At 48.2% G+C, this 21,894-nt stretch overlaps 8 protein-coding genes across 8 annotated transcripts; 4 read left to right on the forward strand and 4 right to left on the reverse strand.

The window, feature by feature from the left end:
• Positions 1–1,801: 1,801 nt before the first annotated feature.
• N7466_002113 (inositol phosphorylceramide synthase regulatory subunit KEI1) lies at positions 1,802–2,906 on the reverse strand (the record flags this gene model as incomplete). The annotated part of the gene is made up of 2 exons (XM_057161511.1): positions 1,802–2,791; positions 2,865–2,906. The coding sequence occupies 2 exons, from the start codon at positions 2,904–2,906 to the stop codon at positions 1,802–1,804; spliced, it is 1,032 nt and encodes a 343-aa protein (XP_057024796.1).
• Positions 2,907–5,315: 2,409 nt separating this feature from the next.
• N7466_002114 (MFS transporter) lies at positions 5,316–7,278 on the forward strand (the record flags this gene model as incomplete). Its single annotated transcript, XM_057161512.1, has 3 exons — positions 5,316–5,758; positions 5,838–6,956; positions 7,017–7,278. 3 exons carry the CDS (start codon positions 5,316–5,318, stop codon positions 7,276–7,278), a joined length of 1,824 nt encoding a protein of 607 aa, XP_057024797.1.
• A 1,085-nt stretch (positions 7,279–8,363) lies between these two features.
• N7466_002115 (uncharacterized protein) lies at positions 8,364–9,038 on the forward strand (the record flags this gene model as incomplete). Its single annotated transcript, XM_057161513.1, has 1 exon — positions 8,364–9,038. One exon carries the CDS (start codon positions 8,364–8,366, stop codon positions 9,036–9,038), a length of 675 nt encoding a protein of 224 aa, XP_057024798.1.
• Positions 9,039–9,541: 503 nt separating this feature from the next.
• N7466_002116 (Rab family GTPase YPT6) lies at positions 9,542–10,479 on the reverse strand (the record flags this gene model as incomplete). The annotated part of the gene is made up of 5 exons (XM_057161514.1): positions 9,542–9,600; positions 9,676–10,078; positions 10,160–10,248; positions 10,338–10,363; positions 10,427–10,479. The coding sequence occupies 5 exons, from the start codon at positions 10,477–10,479 to the stop codon at positions 9,542–9,544; spliced, it is 630 nt and encodes a 209-aa protein (XP_057024799.1).
• A 379-nt stretch (positions 10,480–10,858) lies between these two features.
• On the forward strand, positions 10,859–11,789 carry N7466_002117 (H(+)-transporting V0 sector ATPase subunit c''; the record flags this gene model as incomplete). Its single annotated transcript, XM_057161515.1, has 5 exons — positions 10,859–10,916; positions 10,985–11,019; positions 11,100–11,191; positions 11,280–11,588; positions 11,681–11,789. The coding sequence occupies 5 exons, from the start codon at positions 10,859–10,861 to the stop codon at positions 11,787–11,789; spliced, it is 603 nt and encodes a 200-aa protein (XP_057024800.1).
• Positions 11,790–12,393: 604 nt separating this feature from the next.
• N7466_002118 (bifunctional molybdopterin adenylyltransferase MobB/molybdopterin molybdotransferase MoeA family protein) lies at positions 12,394–14,730 on the forward strand (the record flags this gene model as incomplete). The annotated part of the gene is made up of 4 exons (XM_057161516.1): positions 12,394–12,654; positions 12,720–12,760; positions 12,828–12,865; positions 12,941–14,730. 4 exons carry the CDS (start codon positions 12,394–12,396, stop codon positions 14,728–14,730), a joined length of 2,130 nt encoding a protein of 709 aa, XP_057024801.1.
• A 373-nt stretch (positions 14,731–15,103) lies between these two features.
• On the reverse strand, positions 15,104–18,086 carry N7466_002119 (DDHD family phospholipase; the record flags this gene model as incomplete). Its single annotated transcript, XM_057161517.1, has 4 exons — positions 15,104–15,576; positions 15,643–15,780; positions 15,830–17,132; positions 17,181–18,086. The coding sequence occupies 4 exons, from the start codon at positions 18,084–18,086 to the stop codon at positions 15,104–15,106; spliced, it is 2,820 nt and encodes a 939-aa protein (XP_057024802.1).
• Positions 18,087–18,694: 608 nt separating this feature from the next.
• Positions 18,695–20,374, reverse strand: N7466_002120 (uncharacterized protein; the record flags this gene model as incomplete). The annotated part of the gene is made up of 1 exon (XM_057161518.1): positions 18,695–20,374. One exon carries the CDS (start codon positions 20,372–20,374, stop codon positions 18,695–18,697), a length of 1,680 nt encoding a protein of 559 aa, XP_057024803.1.
• Between the last annotated feature and the right edge of the window lie 1,520 nt (positions 20,375–21,894).

A 21,894-nucleotide genomic window follows, 5' to 3' on the forward strand; every position in this document is an offset into this window, starting at 1 on the left:
AGAGCTAAGATCATCGTGTAATGTGATCAGGGGGATCTACGGTAGGTTCTTTGTGTGATGTGAAATGTCTCTTCGTAGAGTGTTCAGTTCTGACCAGTTTAAAACCATCAATTTCTGCCCATTTGAATCCTATCTATCAAATCTCTCAACACATTATGTCTTCTGACCATCAAATCTGCAAATCTTGTGGTGAGTTTTTATCAATACTGGTGTTTGGTGTATCTTCAAGTTTATTAACGGTTGTGGGTATAGTTATCAGCGAGGGGCTGGCCGAGCGGCGGGGTTGAACATTGAATGCTTTGAGGAAAAAGACATTTAAAATCATAGCAAGATATCAACTCGAAGGTATTTGCAAATGTGCAGACTAAATAACATTGGAAGTCTTTGACCTGACCAACTCTAACATTCAATCGTTGGGCATTTAGATGTTTGGAGTCCAATTTGACGCCGCGGGCATTTACCTCGTCGGCACACCAACAGAACAATTCCACATCTCCTTCGAAGAAATGATGTCTTTCAAAGGAGGCATCATCGGCCTTCTCGAATACGGCGTGACTTGGAAGGTGTTAAAAGGAATTATAAGTCGAAAAAGACATCGACTATGGAATTGTCCCGAAACGTCCCTGGAGACACAACCCGCCCTGTGGATTGATAGCTCAGGGCCCGTACTGTACGAGGTTCGCCATGGGTTGGAATCTATTCTCGTGACTCCACAAGATTTGGAGCGTTCTCGGTTTGGCAGGGCTATCAAGGAACATTGGGATACGGGGATGACTGAGCCAAGCACACGAGGCGCAATACGGATGCTCCTCGAGGCGTTATTTATTGGTCTTTGGAGAAATATGCTGCGTCGGCTGAAGTTGCAAAAGTTTTGAGGATTGATCTCAATGTACTAGACGACTATCATCTGCACCATTATGCCTCGGTGACATTGCCAGAGAGACATTTTGTCCCAAGGGCGAGAAAATGGGTACAGACAAAAGCATGTACCTCACGTGCAGGCGTGGATAGAGCACTCAAGTGGTTCGACAGAAGCCACATGCATACTATACTAGTACATATATAATAGTTAATTATTTCCCCTAGAATTCCAATCTACCGGGCAGGGAACAGTTGAGATTAACCCCATAGAACTTTATTCTGTGTAGAAATCGCTAGAAAAGTATTCATGAGATACATGCAGGTGTGAAAATTGTGTACAATGATAAAATCTGTCAAAACCTAGCCTACTCAGGCATCGGAGTTGTAGACTCAATCCCATATGAAGCCAATGTACACCCCCAGACGCCAAAAGAAGGTGATATGCACATCAAGAGCACAGCAACGCTCGAGATAATTCGAATCCGCGCCAGCTCCTTGGGTACCAAAAACGCCGAGTTTCAAGAAATTCGAAAAATGACACCAGACTAACCAAAACAGTCAGTGTGGGAAATATTGTGTATCCAGTTCCTCCGCGTAATCTAAGTCAATGGGTCGTTTGTCATATACAGTTGTCGTGATGTTTCCAAAGTCTAAGCTTTGTGACGCGTGTGCTACCGACTGCAAGGCTTCAGCGAATGTTGCTTTGATTCGGTTGTTGAGCGGAACGAGAGTGCAAACAAAAGGGCCGGGGTGGATTGTGTTCTTCAGTATCGCACAGGCGGAGGATTCATATTTCCGGCCCAAAGGAAGGGGACCATAGGTCAACCAATGGTGACAGGGGAGGGGGATATGGAGTCCAGTTTTGTAGAGTGCCAGGTGTTGTGATGGGATCTTAAGGGAGGAGACCAAAGTGCGATGAAAAGTGAGTTGCCATGATTGATTATCGAGTTTCAGGCCAGTCCTGCATTTTTACATTCACCCCAGGGTGCTCAGGGATAGTTTGTTGAATAACACCAGAGCGGATAATGGACGGCGGTGGCTGGGGAGGACCGGTGCCCGATCGGCGTCTTCGCTCTCGTTCCAAGGGACCCGGTAGTTCGGTGTTGTTCTGAGAACGGGCACGGAACTTCTGACCAAGGTTACCGAGCCAATTGCCCTCTTCCTCCTCACCGAGCCAATAGCTGTGACCGATACCAACCATGATACGGCCCAGCTTACCCTTCCAACCTTGGCCATCGGGACTGTAGGGCGTGAAAGGCTCACGGTCAATGTCCGCAACGCTCGCGATAGAGACATTGCGGCTGTGTGTAGGGAGCTGGGTGTGTCGAGGGATCGCAATCCATAGACGTAAGGTTTGACGAGCAAAGGCCAACATCACGAGGACGAAGTAGACGCGCATGGCCCACAGGAGTGAGATGAAGACAATGCTCTGGAAGCTCTCGGGCTGGGCAACAACACTGCTCAGGTGGTCGGCAGCTCTCGGCGGGTGGGGAACAAATTGATTTCCATCCTGAGTGTGCTGGATCTCAACGTAGGCGGCATCGTACTTGGGGCTGGTGAAGCCGGCGGTCTGTGCGATGGTTTCGCTGCCTGGTCCAGAGGGCTTGCCACCGTCGTAGGTCTGCGACACTACTAGGAACCAACTCACTCCAAAGGCGGCAGTGTAAGCGGCGTTGATCAAACTGTCAATCAGGTACAACCAAGCAAGCGCAAGGCACTCCAGAGGAGACTGCTTTCGAATGTGAGGGAAAAGGATGGCGGCGATGGCGAGAGCGATGAGAGAGTAAAGGTACATGGACAGTTGTACGGGCGACAAGTGGTAACCGGTCAACAGGGCGAGGAGGCCATAGAGGCCACTGATTTTGTTCAATAGTAGCGACAGTGTAATCAATGACGCGCCTGTTTCGAGGCTCATAACATAGAGAAAGGTCTGTGAAGTCACGGGATGATTAGCTTCGGGTCCATCGGATAAGGCAGAATTCACGATCGCAGGGGGTTCTCACCTCTGGCCGCGGAATGCGGAGGAGACGGGATGAGAGCCCCATCCTGGCAAGTGTGAGCGAAATCAAAGAAACCCCGAAAAAAGAGTCTGGGCCACAAGATTGGTAAAGTTGTATATAAAGTCGAGCTGAAAGGGTGGAAAGGGCAAAAAGAGAAAAGGATGAGATTATGGTACCGCAAGTGGTCCAGGGGCGCTATTTTCCGGGCGATCCGCATTTGCTGATCGATGCCCGATTGCGATCGGCTCCGGCTGCATTAATTTCATTTTGTATGCCAGGATTCTAGTCAAACAACAGGTTGCAGGTTGCAGGTTGCAGGTTTTTTTCTTTTTCTTTTCTCTTTCTTTATACCATGGCTACTTTAAAGTTGTTGTATTTCCACGCGACAATGTCAAAAACAACTCCAGTCAGTGTGGACCATAGCGAGAAATATTGATGTAGTTAGAACTTGCACCGTTACAAAGATGGAAAAGAAATGCATATTACTCCAACTGCATTTCACTCAATGTTTTTCATATTAGAAGAACCTAGGAAGCCTCCGGAGAACTCAGAAGAGCGGCCCATGTTGTATAAGATATCGATCCACAGAGCCCCAGCGTATTGTACAATGTAACTTGATCATTTTTCACAACAAAAACACCGGCCGAGCGACCAAGCGATTTCCAAATAGTAAAGTGAATATGAGAAGATTCTCAAGGTTTCCAAGGTTCCTTCAATGTTGATAGTTCTTGCAAAGTAGATCCGACGTACCTGGCTAGTAGAAAGAAGAGTTTAAATATTCAAAGAACTGTGTCGTCTATAGTAGAATATAGATTATGCGTATGTATCTAGATAATATTGTCTAAACTCACCATCCGGTTACCATGATATCATTGGTGATATTTGCAATTCTGGAATTCATTTGGACATCTGGAGGCAGGGGGTTCAAGTGTAGAAAAAAGAACAATTTGAACATTGAACCAGGTTATAAACCATGTGCCGGATTTATAAAGGAGCCTTTGCTTGCATACATATGCCCAGCGCAGATGCCGGGAGTGCCCTGCAGATCTTCCCAACATTGAAAGCTTGGCCTGATATCTGTACCAGTTGACATTTCAATGCCTAGATTTCGAGTCATGTACAATGAATGTTTCAAGAAGATTTCAACCTGAAATGGTGAACATTGGTTTGTCCGGTGGAGAATATTTGGATTCCCGGTTTCCTAATCAGGCAAGAATCTACAACCCCGCCATGTACAAGAGTTATCGGCTGAGTGATTCACAGTAGAGTCATACATATAAGCAACTTGGTAATCATTCTTGTTTCAAGATTCCGACCTCGGGACTAGACACACGGATGCTCGGCACTCGGAAAATTGATATGCATACTTGGACATAACATTGGGAAAACTGACATGGATTAAATGTACATTTAATGTTGATATAAGATTTATCAGCCCACGAGTCGCTTATCTCTCCTGGTACGTGCTAGTCTACTAGTTGTTCAGCCAATTAATGATATTTTTTTTTGTCTTTTATGAATATTTTTTTTCAACCTACTGCCTGAAAAGGCCCTGAATCATTTATTATTAGATATGTATTTACTAGTGGAGGAAATCTTTGATTAATGTAGAAAATTCCAAAACCGGGTTTGCTATGAGTACTAGTGACAAGAGTAGATGACAAGCTATTGTATAAGATGTGGAGATTTGCGGGGTCTGTTGGATTTTGTATAAGTGATCATCGTGATGAGTAGTAGATACTAGTATACTAGTATGAAGTAGATGATTCTTTTTCACTGCCAAGAAAGTCATCGGATGGAGATGGTTACCTTCGGTCTTTCGGGAAGGTTGTCCGTACCCGCATCCAGACCTTCACGGAATAAGAGAGAAAAAATCCTACATCCGTCGCCACTTTTTCTTCGGATCAAATTATTAATCTTAAGATCCACAAAGGATTGGGTATTCCTGAATCATGGGGCCAATGAATGACATCAGAGTCGTCTTCTCATTTTTTTTTTTGCACTAGCGTCGATCCACTTCAGGACCATGTTGTTTTCGGCCAGCCTCATTTTACATAACGTGCCGATTTTAACCAAAAGTCCTATTGATTGCGCATGTGAATCAAGCTTCAAAGCATTCAAAATCTCTTAAATCCCTGGATCCAAAAAAAATCCCACGTGAGAGCGGCGTTGAATATCAACTTGTGCCTGAATACTTCGGCAATTACTGTTGCATGTTGAAGCCGTCGCGTTCGATAGTGGGTCTGAACGGTTAAGTCGGCCCTGTTCTGGTACTCCTATACTTTTCTTAAATCGTCCTACGCCGCTGAAAAAAAAAAGGGTTCCTGTTTATTATGCACGGGGCAGCTATCTGACCTAATCCCCCCTCAGTCGTTCTTTACCCTATATCGAGCACACCCCCGCCGCAATCGTCATCCGATACGAGAGCTCCGGACCAGAGCTGACAAGGTCACCATGGATACCACGGCCAAGGAGATTGAGCTCGCTGAAGCCGACGCTGCCGCGCAGGCATCTTCATATGGCAACGAAAAACCCAGAAGATCGGCCGAAGTAGATAGACCTGGCTCATCTGGGACGACTGGCTCGTCCTCGGGGTCCAGTAGCTCCATTGACTACGATCCGCAGTTTCACAGACTCCAGTCGCGAAACACAGAGCTGGACCTAGAGCGCAACCGAACCAATGTTTCTCGGACGCTTAGCCGAATTGAAACCCAACGCCTTCAGCATCAGCTCACGGTCGGTGAGAGCGTCAAGTCGCGTGCCTCCAAAGTACCATTGCCGGCCTTTGGTGGCGGCAAGCCATACCCTCCACCGCTACCCAACCGAGATGATTATGTTGTAGAATTTGATGGGCCAGATGATCCTATGTATCCCAAGAACTGGTCCACCAAAACCAAGTACGTTTGACTCTTTGGGACTATACAATCAGAGCATACCCGAAACCCGCAAGACACTGACATATGAAACTTTGATCAGGATCTACATCACCGCTATGCTTGCCTTTACCAGTATTTGCTCGACTTTCGATTCCGCGGTGTTTAGCGCTTCATCGGAAAACGTTGCGTCACACTTTCACGTCAGTCTGGAGGTCTCTGTCTTATCTAGCACCTTGTACATTGCCGGTTATGCCTCGGGTCCTTTGATCTGGGCACCCTTGTCAGAGCTCAAGGGACGTCGCCCAGGTATCGTCTTTGCCATGCTGGGATTTGGAATTTTCAACACCGCGGTTGCATGTTCGAAGGATATTCAGACCCTCATGATCTGTCGCTTTTTCTGCGGTATCTTTGGTAGTTCACCGCTGGCTGTCGTGGCCGCAGTCTTCTCTGACATCTACGATAACCGCACCCGTGGTATCGCTATCGCATTCTTCTCCGGCACAGTCTTTTTGGGACCTCTCATTGCCCCATTCATTGGTGGATTTATCAACATGTCATACCTGGGTTGGCGCTGGACCGCCTGGATCCCCGCGTTCATGGGTTATGCGGCCTTCATTATGAACCTCTTCTTCCTGAAAGAGTCCTACCCACCTGTCGTTCTAATCGAAAAGGCCGCGGAATTACGACGCCGAACAAAGAACTGGGGAATTCATGCCAAACAGGAAGAAATCGAGGTCGACTTCCGGGAGCTGATTGTCAACAACTTCTCGCGTCCTCTTAAGCTTCTTTTCTACGAGCCCTTGATTTTGGCTGTTACGATTTACTTGAGCTTCATCTACGGCCTGCTTTACTGTTTCCTGACTGCTTACACCGTCGTATTCGAAGGCGTGTACGGTTTCAACGGTGGTGAAAGTGGTCTGCCTTTGTTTGGTATGGTAGTTGGTCTGTTCATCGCCGCATCCTACGTTATCTGGTCTTCGAAGGGATATAACCGAAAGCTGGACGCCAATGGCGGTATGCCTATTCCCGAATGGCGTCTGCCCCCAGTCATTGTTGGAGGTGTTCTTTTCGCCGCTGGACTTTTCTGGTTCGGATGGAGTGGGTTCAGCGGCACTGTCCACTGGATTGTCCCTACTTTGAGTGGACTGTTCACAGGATTCGGACTATTGATCATTTTCATTCAATTGTTCAACTACCTCATTGATACCTACCTCATGTTGTGAGTTCCTCCGAATTAGTTAAATCATAGTTCCGTGTTTGATGCTAACATATTCAATAGCGCTGCGTCGGCCATTGCTGCAAACACTTTCTGTCGGTCTATGGTGGCAGCGAGCTTTCCCCTCTTTTCACGACAAATGTTCGACAACATGGGCATTCAATGGGCTTCAACTCTCCTCGGATGCTTAGCAGCTGTGCTGGTCCCTATTCCCATTGCATTCTACTTCTACGGCAAGAAGCTAAGAATGAAGAGCAAATTTGCTCCATTCTTCGAGCCTGCCGCAGAGGCAGCTTCCGGCGAGGACGTGATTGAAGAAAACTGAACTGCTGAAATTTCCTTGATATCCACATAAAAAGTTACTTTACATACTGCATTGGTCTAACCTCCACATAGGAGCTTCGGGATGTTTCCCACAATAATATTTCATAATGATATTGACACAATTGATTCCCGATTCAAGATTTCTACTAGAGCGCCCTGTATAGTTTTGCATGCAGTAGTACCGAATGTTTTTCTCATTTTTCTCCGTGACACAGGCCGTTGTACAGCTAAAAGTCTATTCTCCCAAACCAGCATATCTAATCATAGTATATGACGAGTCAGGGGTTATCAAAAAAACTATGAACACGCACCGATTAGGTAGCGGCTACACGGACAATTTTGACGACACTCGTTACGCCTTTGAATCTAGCAGAACTCTATGAATCTTACTCATTCTGCTGTCTTTTCTGACTCTGGAATGACTTCCCACGCCCTCGCTGCGAAAAACGAATCTGGTACAGCAGCCCTCTGATGTTTTAATTGTACTTTTGATATGTTCTCCTAAGCGCCACAACTCACAACCATGAGTCTCCTCGAGAGAATATTCATCGTGATCTCCCAGCGCTGGGTTTTCTTACTCGCAGCAATCACTTATTCCATTGGTCTGCTCTACATTGCTTTTCACAATGGATCTACAACAACAGAAACAACTCGGTAGGAATTTGACCCAGGAAAGCTCTCATGATTCCCTGTATTAACGAAAAAACCTTTCCGTCTTAGGATATTGACTCCATGGTCTCCACATCTATTGGCAAACGTCTCTGCAGCGCCGAGTATCACACACTTCTTCGAGGATATCCGCCTTCCAATCGACGCCGAAAACTTTACTGGCCAAGATGGAGAGGTTTACATACTTCCCTTTTACCTACCAAAGACGCCATCTTTCACTCAGCATTTAGGACAGAAGGTCCTCATACTCGATGCAGATACTCGGCCGTTAGATAACCCAGGAAGCATTTTTAACGAGATAAGGACCCCTGTGACAACTCGATGGAATTCGATGAACTGGGAAACATATGGACGACTCAATCATTTCATGTGGGGTGTGTAAGAGCCGGGAACATTCTATCCAGCACATCTCTTGAAATGACGACTGACTTGATCATAGCGAAAATTCACGGCTACGACTACAAACTAGCCACCATGAAAGGAAACTCCACGCAAAGACATGCGACATGGTGTAAAGTCGCGGCTATGAAAGAAGCAATTGATCACTACCAGTTTGTCGTCTTCGTAGACGCAGATATAGTCTTCCCCCATCTACACGTGCCACTTGAATGGCTTCTCAACTACTGGGATATCAACCCCGAGACTCTGATTGCCATGGCATGGGATCCAGAAGCGGATATAAACAACGACGACAGAGGCCAAACGTTTTTGAACAAGGGATTCATAATTGCGCAACAGAGTGCTCGCACGAAAGAACTGCTCGAGGCGTGGGATGATTGTGTGAATGGATCTCGGTATCCAGAGTGCCCTCAGTGGAGTAAACGATGGCCACATGAACAGGGAGCATTTGGGAATTATCTTCGGTATGACTTTGACCGAATAGAAGATGTGAAGGCGCTGTCTTGTGAAGAAGCAAATGGGTCTCCCGAGGTGGCGCATACTGGGTGCGTTGGAAAACTTGTGCGCCACTATTGGAATGATAAGCATTTGGCGTCGGCCAGAGTGCAGGAGATTACTATGCAGTACTTTATGCCACGCCTGCATGACGAGTTCTTGCAGGAATACAAGAGAGTCGAAGTAATGTGGGATTGATCGACCGGCAGAAGATGGGTGGTAGTAGTAAGTGCTAATATGATTTGCAACATATGCCGGATTTCTCATGTGTGATACAAATAAAGCGTCGCTTTCTTGAAGTACGTTGTTGTCTAGTATCAAGAATAATACCCATATTGTACAGCTTCATCGATTATAGCATATCCGACCTGAGCTTATGGGGCCATGTTGGGCAAAAATAGACGCCTTCCACCAGTGAGTCCACAACTCCACTGCGACTAGGAAAACAAGATATAATGCGAGGGGAGAGAGAGACAAGAGAGAGCGGGGATCATAACGCTCAGCTTGCTGTGAGCGCACAAAGGGGAAAAAAAAAGAAACCGCTTTCAACTGAAAGTTTGAAACACACGCTATTCACCCGAGCAATCAGAAAAGTGGGAGGGAAAAACATGTACATCTTAAAGTAAATGGCGCAACATCATGGACAGACTCGATTCTCCTCATCGGTCAAGAGGGATTTGTAAATGAAGTTGGGAGGACGATTAGCAGGCGCAGCCATCATTGTTGGTGGTCTCCTTAGGATGGATGTTCACATCAATCACTGAAGAAAAGGGGGTATGTTAGTTTATCTACCAGAGGTAAAAGGGCATAGGGGCTGTATAAACGATATGCGTACTTGTACTTTCGCCTTGTTTGGCCTCACCCTCCATTCCTGGTAGAGCCTGGGCGATTCTCCGGAACAGTTGCTTAACATTGTGTCCGACCTTCGCACTAGTCTCAATAAACATCAGGCCGTTCTTCTTGGCCTCCTCTTCGCCTTGAGCGGTGGTGACCTCCCGCTTGTCGTTCAAATCGGTCTTGTTGCCCACCAGCACAATAATCACATCATTTCCGCGCTCCCCGCGCACATCATCGATCCATTTCCGGGTGTTTTGGAAAGATTTGGCACTCGAAATATCGTAGACAACAACCGCCACGCTAGAGTCACGGATGTAGGAGGGGATCAAGGAGCGGAATCGTTCTTGGCCGGCGGTATCCCAAAGTTGAAGACGGACTGTTCGATCTTCGAGGTACATAGTCTATCATGAAGATGGTATCAGCCTCGTCGCCACATGGCTGGTATCCACCAATGTGGTGAGTATGGGGAATTGGGAATATACCTTAGACAAAAAGTCGATACCAATCGTGGCCTGATATGTGTTGTCGAACGAGTCGTACATGAAACGGGTAATCAACGAGGTTTTTCCCACTGTAGCATCTTGTCAGGACCGTCTGCATTGTATTTCACTTCCTATTCCATCCACTCGAATCGATTGGGGAGCTCGAAGGGGACCGTACCGCTTTGTTCGCCAAGGAATACCAATCTATGACCCTTGTCAGTGTCCGATTTCTCCAATTTTGACGCGCCCGAGATAAGTTTCACTCACTTGAATTTCTTTAAAGGGTTCGAATAAGAACCTACCCCAGAGGCGGAGGCCATGGTTGCTTCTGGTAATAAAGAGAGGGGGGAAGTGTGGCTTCAGGGGGATTTTGAAATGTGCCACGGGACCGCGATCTAGAGAGTATGCGACACAAAAAAGACGTAGTCTTAATAGCGCATGCAAAGGAAGTGAGAGTAGCAATTAAGTATTGAACGTTCTCCCCTCTCTGATTGATATTCCACGATCAAGTTGAACGAGCCGTGGATCTGGGGAACCACGACTTGTCACCGCCCCCGAGCCACACGGATCAGTTAATCCGTTCCGGCCACCGAAGCACTCATCCACACTCCGACCGTCGACAGCTTCGAAGCCGAGCTCCCTTATCGGCCCCCCTTCACTGCGAGACCGTCTCGCTCGTTTATTTACAGATAGGTCGTCATGGCTATCCCGTACTACTTTGGTTTCTCCACGACCGCCCTTGTGGTGGTCGGATTGTGTATGTTGAACACCCGGAACCTCTCCGATCTGGACAGTTCGAGCTAACCTAGAACCTGTGATGGATAGACATGCTCTTCCAGGGAGAAGGTGAAGCCTTCAATGTACGTTTTTCTTTTTTGCGCGATACGAATACCCCATCATGCTCGCCCGCATACCCCGTATTGACATGACGCGTTACTAGGTTGGCCGCTTCCTCGAAGAAGTATCACCCTACGCCTGGGCGAACATCGGTATTGCGATGTGCATTGGTTGCTCAGTGGTTGGAGCTGCATGGTAGTTTTTTTTTTTTTTGGTTTGCCGGGATACGAGCCTTCAAGCTCGAGTGCATTGTATGGATCCCGTCCTCTGACATTGTTTACAGGGGTATCTTCCTTACCGGTTCTTCGATTGTCGGCGGTGGTGTTCGGGCTCCCAGAATCAGAACCAAGAACTTGATCTCCATCATTTTCTGTGAAGTTGTGGCCATTTACGGCGTTATCATTGCGATCGTCTTCTCCTCGAAGTTGGGTCCGGTCCCGGAGACTGAGCTCTACACCAAGAGCAACCTATACACAGGTTATGCCCTTTTCTGGGGAGGTATCACGGTAGGATGCTGCAATCTGATTTGCGGTATTTCCGTTGGTATCAACGGTAGTGGTGCAGCTCTTGCCGATGCTGCCGACCCTAGCCTGTATGTGACAAGTTCCTTGCTTCGATTTCTATTTCTATTTTTTTTTTTCATCAGTGTGACGGTATCTGACGTTCCAATTATTTTACATCTAGGTTTGTGAAGATCCTCGTCATTGAGATTTTTAGCTCAGTTCTGGGTCTGTTCGGCCTCATTGTTGGCTTGCTGGTGGGTGGCAAGGCTCTTGACATGGGTGCGGCGTGATAGGCTGCAAACTTTGGGACCTTTTGCATGTGGGGAGAGAATGTGGCTATGATTGCCTCGACCAGGACATCGAACGAGACTAAGAAATCGGTCCAATCAGTTCAAACCATCCCAACCCGCCCATATATGAATCATCTCGGCATACTTTCTGTTTATTTCTCCCCGTTTACCCCCCTCATCCTCCTTAAAACTTCTTTCTTGTTTTATGTTTTGATACACAGCATTGGGGCGTCTGGGATTTCGATTCATAGAGGCTCTCTCTGTGGGTTCATCGGTTCATACTATTATGCATCGCTGATCCGGGGAATCGTGCCCACTTGTGTACAGTAATTATGTTATAGCAAATGAGAGCCAGTTCTACCGAAAGTACGATGTAAAGATTCTCCATATTCCCCGCATTCTGCCCATGATCCACCTACGTACTGGATGAAAATCCTCGAAACTATCGCAATCATCGTGCAGAATCTAATAGCACGGACCGCTCAACGGGGTAAGGTTGCGTTCCGAGGTTTCGCGATACCCCGGAAATTCCAAAACCAACATCTTTTTTTCCCACTTAAAAACCCCCCCACTTTCCCGCATTCAAACCACCAAATTGCACACAATGGATCCAAAATTGAAGGTAGCCATTTTGATCGTTTCGGACACCGCTTCGAAGGACCCCGCTTCCGACAAAGTAGCGGGGGCTCTTGCGCCCATCCTCGCCCAAGAAGGGAAGTGGGAACCCCCCGCAATCAAGATCGTGCCGGACAATGTGTTCCAGATCCAACAGGCTGTCTGCGACTGGGCTGATGGAGATGATTGGTATAATCTCATCTTGCTCAGCGGTGGGACAGGCTTTGCAGTCAAGGATAACACACCCGAGGTATCAAGCCATCCTGTTGTTCTGTTGGTCAACCGGGTTCCCCTGCTAAATGACATCACGTTTAGGCTGTGACCCCCCTGATCCATCGTCATGCTCCAGGCCTAGTGTGAGTTGGTTGTATACCGTATCTATCCAGTTTAAAGAACAGGCCAAATGAGGACTAACTTGTTCAGCCATGGTATGATCGCCGCTTCGTTGAAAGTAACGCTATGTGAGATGACATCACCATCAGCCATACCCGGCCTGTGCCCTACTCTATAAACATTCGACTGACCCCCCATTCCAGTTGCGATGATGGCTAGACCAGTTGCTGGTGTACGCGACAAATCATTGATTATTACTTTACCTGGATCACCAAAGGGAGCCATGGAGAACCTTGAAGCTGTTGTAAAACTCCTGCCTCATGCTTGCCTACAGAGCGCTGGGGCCAACTCTCGCAGTCTACATGCTGGAGGCATGAAGAAGTTAGAGAGTGATGCGGGCGTTTCTTCAAGCCACCATCACCACCATCACCACCATCACCATCACCATGCTCATGGTCACGGCCATGGACATGCTGTTCCCAAGGCCCATACCTCCCCAGCAGACCGACCTCAATCTAATGACCCATCCGCGGGACCTAACCAACGTTACCGTTCATCACCCTACCCAATGCTATCTGTGGAGGAAGCACTTCGCACAATAAGCGAACAAACCCCTGCCCCGATAGTTATTGATGCCCCAGTGAACACATCCATTGTGGGATCGGTCGTTGCCGAAGATGTCTACGCTGCTGAGATGGTTCCGGCCTACCACGCCAGCATCGTCGATGGCTACGCAATTATTGCACCTGAATCCACCGACGCCGGAGCTACGACTAGGGGCGTGTTCCCCGTAGCATCCATCACCCACGCGTCTGCTGGAGGCGTCCTAGAGCCCCTCCAGCCTGGAACCATTGCTAGAATCACCACGGGAGCTCCTCTCCCTCCGAATGCCAACGCTGTAGTCATGGTCGAAGACACCGTGCTGGCTTCATCTACCCCAGATGGCAAAGAAGAGGCCACTGTCGAAATCCTTCCCCATGATATCCAACCGGGTGAGAACGTTCGTGAACCAGGTAGCGACGTGACTCTTGGCTCTAAGATCCTGGCCCGCGGAGACCTTATCTCCCCAGCTGGAGGTGAGATCGGCCTGCTCGCTGCCACAGGCGCGAGGACCGTCAAAGTATTCAAAAAGCCCCGTGTGGGAGTTCTGAGCACAGGCGACGAGCTTGTGGAGCACGACGACCCTCGCAAGCTTGTCGGCGGCCAGATCCGCGACTCAAATCGTCCTTCTCTTCTCTCCTGCCTCTCATCATGGGGATTCGAGACCGTGGACTTGGGTATCGCCCGCGACACCCCCTCCAGCGAGCTGGAGCATGCCCTCCGCGACTCGCTCCGCGGGGTAGGCCGGGCCTCCGCAAGCGTGGATGTGATCGTCACAACAGGAGGCGTCTCAATGGGCGAGCTAGACCTCCTCAAACCAACCATTGAGCGCTCCCTGGGCGGTACCATTCACTTCGGCCGAGTGTCCATGAAACCCGGCAAACCAACCACTTTCGCAACAGTACCCTTCAAAGAAACCGCTTCTGATGCCTCTGCCTCTGGCCAGCAAGAGCGCAAATCAAAACTCATCTTCTCTCTTCCCGGAAACCCTGCTTCTGCCCTGGTTACTCTAAACCTATTCGTCTTGCCTTCACTGCACAAGCTCTCCGGCCTTGGAGAGAGCTCTCAGTCCATCGCTATGAAGCCTTGGATGGCGCCGCAGCTTGGTCTGCCGCGTGTGGCTGTTGTGCTGACACACCATTTCCCTCTTGATCCTAAGCGTACAGAATACCACCGGGCTGTTGTTACGGGTTCACGCTCTGACGGTCGCTTGTATGCTACCAGTACCGGTGTCGAGGGCGTTGGACAGCGCAGTTCGCGAGTGGGCAGCATCGCCCGCGCGAATGCACTTGTTGTCCTACGTCCTGGTCGTGGTGTCGGGATCAAGGGTGAGATTGTGGAAGCGCTGATGATGGGCCCTGTCTATGGATCTGACACCCGAATCATTTGTTAAGAGCTTTAGATTGGTTGCTATGACGAGCACGACTTATATACCAGGGAGCTGGATTCCCTAGACTATACTTTCTTTCCGTGTGATTTACATTTACCTTTTTTACTCCTCGTTTTCCTACTCTTCTCTTCCTTCATGATTCTTTGATATGATACAATGATCTCTAAGCAGACTGCCTATTGATAGATGATATCTACGAGCAAATGACAAGAATTTCCAATCGAGCAAACCTTAAAGGACTCTCATTTCTCAAAAGTACTATGTAAACGTAGTAAGTTGCAGGTCGTATGTATGTGTCTAATTTGAACTCCTCGCCAATGACATCTGGAAGCACCCCAGACGCCAATAAGAACAATATATGCCGACGGCATCGAGGTCAGCCTTTGGTAACCTTGTATCCCTTCTTCTTCTCCGCCCGTAAACCAACCAACGTCCCATCTCTACCCTGCTTCCTAGCAATCTCCACCACAAGAAACCGCACAAAATCCGTCAACGTCCAATAGCTACTATGCGCACTCAACATATTGAGATACTGGATATTGAGTGGGCCACCTCCACCTGATAGGTAATAATCAATCTGACCATTATCGTTGAGAAGCAGCATACGTTTTTCAGCGATTTCTTCCCGTGTGAAGTCGTGCGTTTCCATTTCAACGTTTGAGGGCATTTTGGAGACTGCGGCAGGCCGAACTGGGTGTGCTGAAGTAACAAAGCTTGATGAGGAGGTGCTCCAGCGGAAGACGCTGCCAAATGATTGCCAAAGGCTAGAGGATGAGCTGGGGATCGAGGCCACCTTGAGGGAGTTTGAGAGGTCATTGTCTACAGCGGCGTTGACTCGGTAAGCAATCGCTGCAAGGAGTTTGTCAGTATAGGCGCAAAGAAATAGAGTAAGGGCATTGATGACAGTGAACGTACGGTCTGTTGTGTGCAAGATATTGTACAAATTATCGACTGCGAGACAACCATATGTGCCGGGTTCGCCTGCGACACCACGGAGTCGGTCTTCGCCTTCGCTACCTGGTTTATCTCTTCCCTTTCGAGGCAGGAGGTTCGCTAAATGAGTTAGACCCATAATATAAAGGTGGCACGCACTGATAAATACCTTTATTGAGCAATAAGAAAAATCCAACAGGGCTTCCGCAAAGAAAGAGATTGGCGGTATTGAACTCAAAGATATCGCTATGCAGAGGGGTATCGAGAAAGTTGAATCGGGGTACGTTTGTTGGCTGGTGGCTTAAAATGTCAAGAGCCATGACACTCCCCAGAGAATGTGCAAGAAGATGTACGCGGCCCTTGTCTTGGAACCCGGGATTATTATTGCACCAAAGACGATATATGCGATTTGCTTCTCGGACAACAGCCTTAATCATCTTGGGTTTATGATGCGACAGATAGTAAGGGATATCGAGCATAACGTCACTGATCAGCGACCGAATTGCAGGCAGGGTTTGAGGCGTAATATCTGACAGAGTATAGTCGTTGGAAAATGGATCCTCCATGTCAGCAGGCTCCATTGATGGGTCTTCCAGTGATAGTGTCGTGCGCCAGTTTATGGGTAATACCATGATACCTCCATGGTCGTGACGCACGTGAGGCCAGACTGGCTCATTATTGAGCTCTATGTTCACCTGGCGACGGAAGGCATTCATCGCATGAGTAAAGTGGAAGCTTTCCATCCTCTCGGATAGCTTTTGACCAATACCGTGTATGACAAACACTAAGTCTGTCGGAGTTGGACGCAAGCATTCCATCTTGCATGCGTAGCATATTTGTTCGCCAGGGGCAGGCGTTGGATTTTGTGATGGGTTTCGTCGAATATAGTTCCGTACATCCACTGGATTGGCCTTTGATGGGTGTAGTTGATCCCATAACTTGCGACTGAATCCGCGAACCACTGGTATCCCGATTTGACGCCCTTTACGAATCGCATTAAGAGGTTTCCTCCCCCTGGACACAGATGGTAGCATGCTCGGTCGGAGGATCTGAGCATCAATTGCGTCAACATAGATAGCGCTGGAGTTTAAATATGGCTTAGCTCCCTCGGGATGAGTTGCTGTTGCCCCAGAGGCTTGATTTTTATCAAACGACAAATTGTCTTGGGTACCATTTGATTGGTGAGTGTCATTATCTTGTGAGTTCTGTGCGGTTCCAGGTAGATTAGTAGAGCCAGAGTCATTCTTGGGCCATAGTTTGTGCGCAATTTTGATCTCTGCATCAGCACCATTTTCTACACAGCTGTTCAGCTCATCTTGCCATGTATCAGTCCATGGCTTCAAGTAAGTGTACCCCTCTTCCAGTTGATTGGCTACCGGCGTTTCAACTGGAAGCATGGTGTTCTTGTAGAACCATGTCGCCCTGACCACAGATGACACATCGTGCAGTGGGCTCCAATAAATTGGTTTCATCTGTACTTGTTTAGTAAATTGCTGGCGAAACTACAGGATAACCATTACCTTCAGGTTTGGCAATTCAACCAAATGGAGACGCAATGCCCCCACTGGAATCTTTGTCTGAGATTCTTTTGAGTTCCTTGTATCAGTGGCGTCTTCCAAACCTGCATCTTCTAGACTGACAGTCGCTCGGAGCCCCGATGGCTTCGTGGATGAGTGATAGGGAGCATTAATGCGCAACTCTGATTGCCACTCGACACCATCTTTTGACCCCATTGATTCCAATGAACGACCAAGCGGAGTGCCTGGCTGAGAATCTGGCGCTCGAATAAAAGGAGAGCCGCTGATACTCGCATCACGAGATGAAGGTCCCTGAAGACTGCCCACGATTGCTTGTCTCTCTAAGTCCTCTTCGGGCGGGGAGAGACTCCTTCTTTTAGCCGCAGCTGTTTCATTGAAGGAGGAAGAAAACATTCTTTTCCGGTGACTGGTATCGATGCCGGACGATCCAGCGATCTCCTCTGGTACAGAGGTTGGGTTGCTGGGGGTGTCTCTGCTGCTAACCAGACTTCCATCTCCACGATTTGCTGACCTAGAAGGGCGGTTTCCCTCGAAAGTCGATTCGCGACCCGGTACAGCTATCCCCGCACGTCCTTTTGATGTCCCCGGGCGGGATCCACTGGGAGCACCAAATTTCCCCTGCTCGGCTTCCCGTAATTCCGACCAAGCTGCCTCCAACGCGATGTTATCTCTCGCTGAAAATGGTTGGGGAGGGGCTCTTTCATTTCCTGATGATTGCCCGCTAGCGGCGGGAAGCGGAGCCAAAGGGTCGTCGATTGGCAGGGACGAAACGTAGAAGAACTGAGATCGAATGTCTGGCGGGGTAGCGAGTGAATATAAGCTCGTGAGCTCTGTATCATCAGCCTCCAACAGGCAGGAAGGGCCGTAAGTATGAAATGGGCCTGTCATGGTGAGCAAAGGTCCCACTTTTTTCGGAGTGGAAATTGGAGAGTCCGGGGGGCGATAAAGCCTGGGATCCAGATCTAGACGCCGCTTTAGGCGATGATCATGGTCGGGCGCTGTGACTGGCCAGGCTAGTGTTTCGGAAACACCCGTTCGGGTGGTTAAAGATGACTGGCAGATCGCATTCAAAAGGAAGTAACGAAGAAAGTTCAGAGAGACTGAAAGAAAAGACCCGATCTCTGCAAGGCGAAGCTGCCTCAGGCGGTAGTGTTGTTCCCCTTAACGAATCTGATGACGTCGCTGCACGTGCCATCATCTACCCAACAATTCATGTTTCCTTGCTTTCACGACTAGGACTAGTACAGTACATACTAGCACTTGAGCACCACAAGATAAAATTTACAGGTTGATTCGTCCAGGTAAGATTCATCAATATTCAATACTTGAGCTAAATAGTGTATTCGGATGATGTCTGATGATGACCTGACAAGATAATTGGTGAACGCTAATTCCAACGCTAAGAACGCAAACAAAAGATACCAGATTTTTGGTGTGAGGAAAGGACATATCATGACGCTTGAGATAGTTGACGCAGATTTTGGGGATTTGCAAATCTATCTCCGCTTCGAACCACGAGCGTCCAGTGATGCTTGCAACATCAGGCACTGCGCCCAGGCACTCAATTCATTCAGCTCATCAAAGGCTGAAGTCGGTGCATCCAACATATCCAGAATCTGTGGAAAGTCGGACAGGTGCTTGCGAATGACTTCATCTGGCAGGCAAAAGGTGCGTGTACTCATATCTTTGGTGATGGCCTTCCAGCTTTGCATGCGCGAGTCGAACTGTACTTCATTGGAAGTAAATTGGCAATTGATATCCAGAGTACAGCGGTTTTCCAGGATCAACTCTCGTTGGGTATTCTGATCAAAGTGGAACTGGAACACAGGTGCACGGTTCTTTGATCCCCATTTCTGAAGGACCTTGTTGACGGAGTGATGAGAGAGGCGGCCATCGTAGTATTGGCGAAGCAGAAATTTATTGGCAGCAGTGCAGATCATCACCTCAATGTCCGAGTACAGCTTGGCTTGACAGCTAGGGTCAACTGAAATTGGAGACTTGGCGATGAGAGTTCCCATCAAAGAATCCCTGAACGAAGAATCCTTTGTCTTATGGTTAGTAAATGACTCGGCATGGATTGGTGGGATCAGACTCACAGTCTCTGCAGGTTGCTTTCTGAACCTTTTACTTAAGCCTCGCAAAAGGTTTGACTTCGGAATTGAGGCTGGGATCGGGCCCGGAGTCAGAGGTGGCTTCGGAGATGTCTCAGATTTTAGAGATACACGCTCCGAGTCAGGAAGAGGCCCAAAGAAGCCGTCATTACCGAACAATTTTTTGTGGGCCCCATATTTCTTATCGCTTCCAGCAGCATATTGGAATGGATTCTCAACCTCATTGTCCCCATTGAAATAGGCAATGCTGGATCTTCGAGATGGGCTGAGCCGAATATTGAGCTTTGAAGCGACGGGTCGAGTCTTGCTGGGCCGCTTAGCTTCTTGGGTGACGCCCACGGAACGGATAGAAGCTGCCCGGCTGCAAGGGCGCTTAAAGGGTGGGTTGTCAACCAAATTCGGCTGACTCTCAGCCACGCGCTTGAGGGGCACATTCAACTTGGCAGGGATCAACCAATTTTCCGGCACACCAGTGAGAGTTCCAGGACTGCATGATTCAGGGCTCAGAATCTTTTTGATAGAGAATCCATTGGCGTCAGAAGATTTGGCTGCAGACTCAGCAATTGATGGCAGATGGTTTGGCATGAAATCTTTGATGGCGTCATCTATTAAGCTTTCAAGGAAAGATGAATCATACTTGGCGAGGTCTTGATATTCAGCAACCTGCTCTGGCCCGACTGGCCAACCCCACACGCTCGAGTGATCATTAGGTTCCACCCCATTGGGCGATAAATCGCTTTCATAGATACTTGGGCTCTCGGGTGAGTATGTCTTTGCAGGCAACAACTCCAAGTGCTCGAAATGGTGCAGGTGGTCAGGAATTGGGTGCAGGCTCAAGTCCTCCTCAGGTGAGTATGCTTTTGCGGGCAACAGCTCCCAGATGTTTGATGGATCTGATTGTTCGGGAACTGTGCAGATATCCATACTTTCAAGCGGGTATGACTCTGCCAACAACAGGGGCTCACCCGAATTGTCGGGTAAATATTTGTCTGTGGAAAGAAAATCCATTTTGGTGCATTCAGGTGAGTCCGCCTCTTCAGGGCCGAAATACATATTCATGTTCATGATGGTCAAGAATCTCCGGCGCCTGGAGAAAAAAGATAACGCAGAGAAAAAGAATTGCCAGAGAAAAGGATCGAAGAATTGGCAAGAAGGAAAAGGTTCCTCTGACGAGAAGGAATTTAATTCGAGGGGAGAAACAAAAATTGGCTTAGGCAAAGAAAGACGACCTAAGAGTGTCGGGGCTCGAAGAAGATAGCGTAGGGACGAGGATAGAAGAATCGTCAAGGAGGAAAGGTTTTTGTAAGTTCAAAATTAATTCTGGCAACGAGAGACGGGAGACACCTCGCGGTGAACAGAACAGAAGACATTCTCAAATAAAGAAGGGAACGGGGGTCAATAAGACCCAAAATGGACAAAAATGGCCCAAGAGGGTAGAGAATGACCCCCGTATTAAACTGCGCATCCATACCTACTAGTAATTCATTGTCTCCCCACAAAGAAGAGAACAAAGAACAATAGGTACCAGCACGGCCTAATGATGTAATGTTGAAGCTGAGCAGATTTCCTGATTAGGCAACTCGGTCTTCCCTCGGGCGATGCAAGTTCGGAGCCGGTATTTTGTGCCGAGTCTAGCACATTTCCCGCTTCTCCACTCGGAGTTGGGAACGACAGTACCATGTGAGTTCCCGGGGAAAGCTGAAAAGATCCCGGGGTAGAAAAAAGGGTAATAAGGCCCGAGGTTAGAGTAAAGTAGTACTGGGTAGAAATGGCTTACACTGAGATGTCGGCAAAAAATGAGTTGCTCTGGGAATGGAAGTCAAAAGCATGATTGATTGGACGAAATATTGGTGATTATAATATGAGAGTCAAAATTACCAGTCCACTATTATGTATTTTTTTTTCACACTTCTTGATCTTTGTATAACACTTGATATCCCGTAGAAATAGACGGAATTCCAAAGTGGCAAGTGGATTCTCCTGGGAAAACTGCCAGATTCAACTCCCACAGGATAAAGCGGCAGGGATAAAGACTAAGCAATTGCGAGATTCGGCACGGAGCCTGGGACTGAACCAATTAGAAAAGGAGTTGATGGGGAGAAAAGAAGAGAAGAAAAACCAATCCCGGTCAAGGCTGCCGAGAAAAGGTCCACGTGACCCCCACTCCACTTGCCGAAATCTCATCCGGGCTGTGGGGAAAGCCAGCTTTGACAATCCATGACGCTAGGCCCTGCAGTTCGGTCTCTTTGACGGCATTCACTGGTGGCCAATTTGCACTGTTCCCCACACCCTGCACCGCTTTCAATGTTGCAAATTCTTCCATAAGCCGGCTTTTCCGACCGTTCATTGGTCCCATGTTACTCGTGCCCACTACCTCAACCGCTGCTTATCCCCTACAAACCGATCCCCAGTGCCGTGACCATCCTCCGTCAGATCCAAGCTTACTCGGCCCGCTTACCCCGGCCTGTCTCAAATTATTTATAAAAGCCATGGCCCTCCATTGCATCTCTCAGTTGTCTTTCTCGATCAGTTGTGTATCTGCAGGGTGAAACTTGAAAACTGCATTTCCATAAGTTTTCTGTGAT

Source organism: Penicillium verhagenii, assembly GCF_028828195.1.
Source record: "Penicillium verhagenii strain IBT 33310 chromosome Unknown utg000003l_segment0_segment0, whole genome shotgun sequence".
Lineage (NCBI taxonomy): Eukaryota > Fungi > Ascomycota > Eurotiomycetes > Eurotiales > Aspergillaceae > Penicillium > Penicillium verhagenii.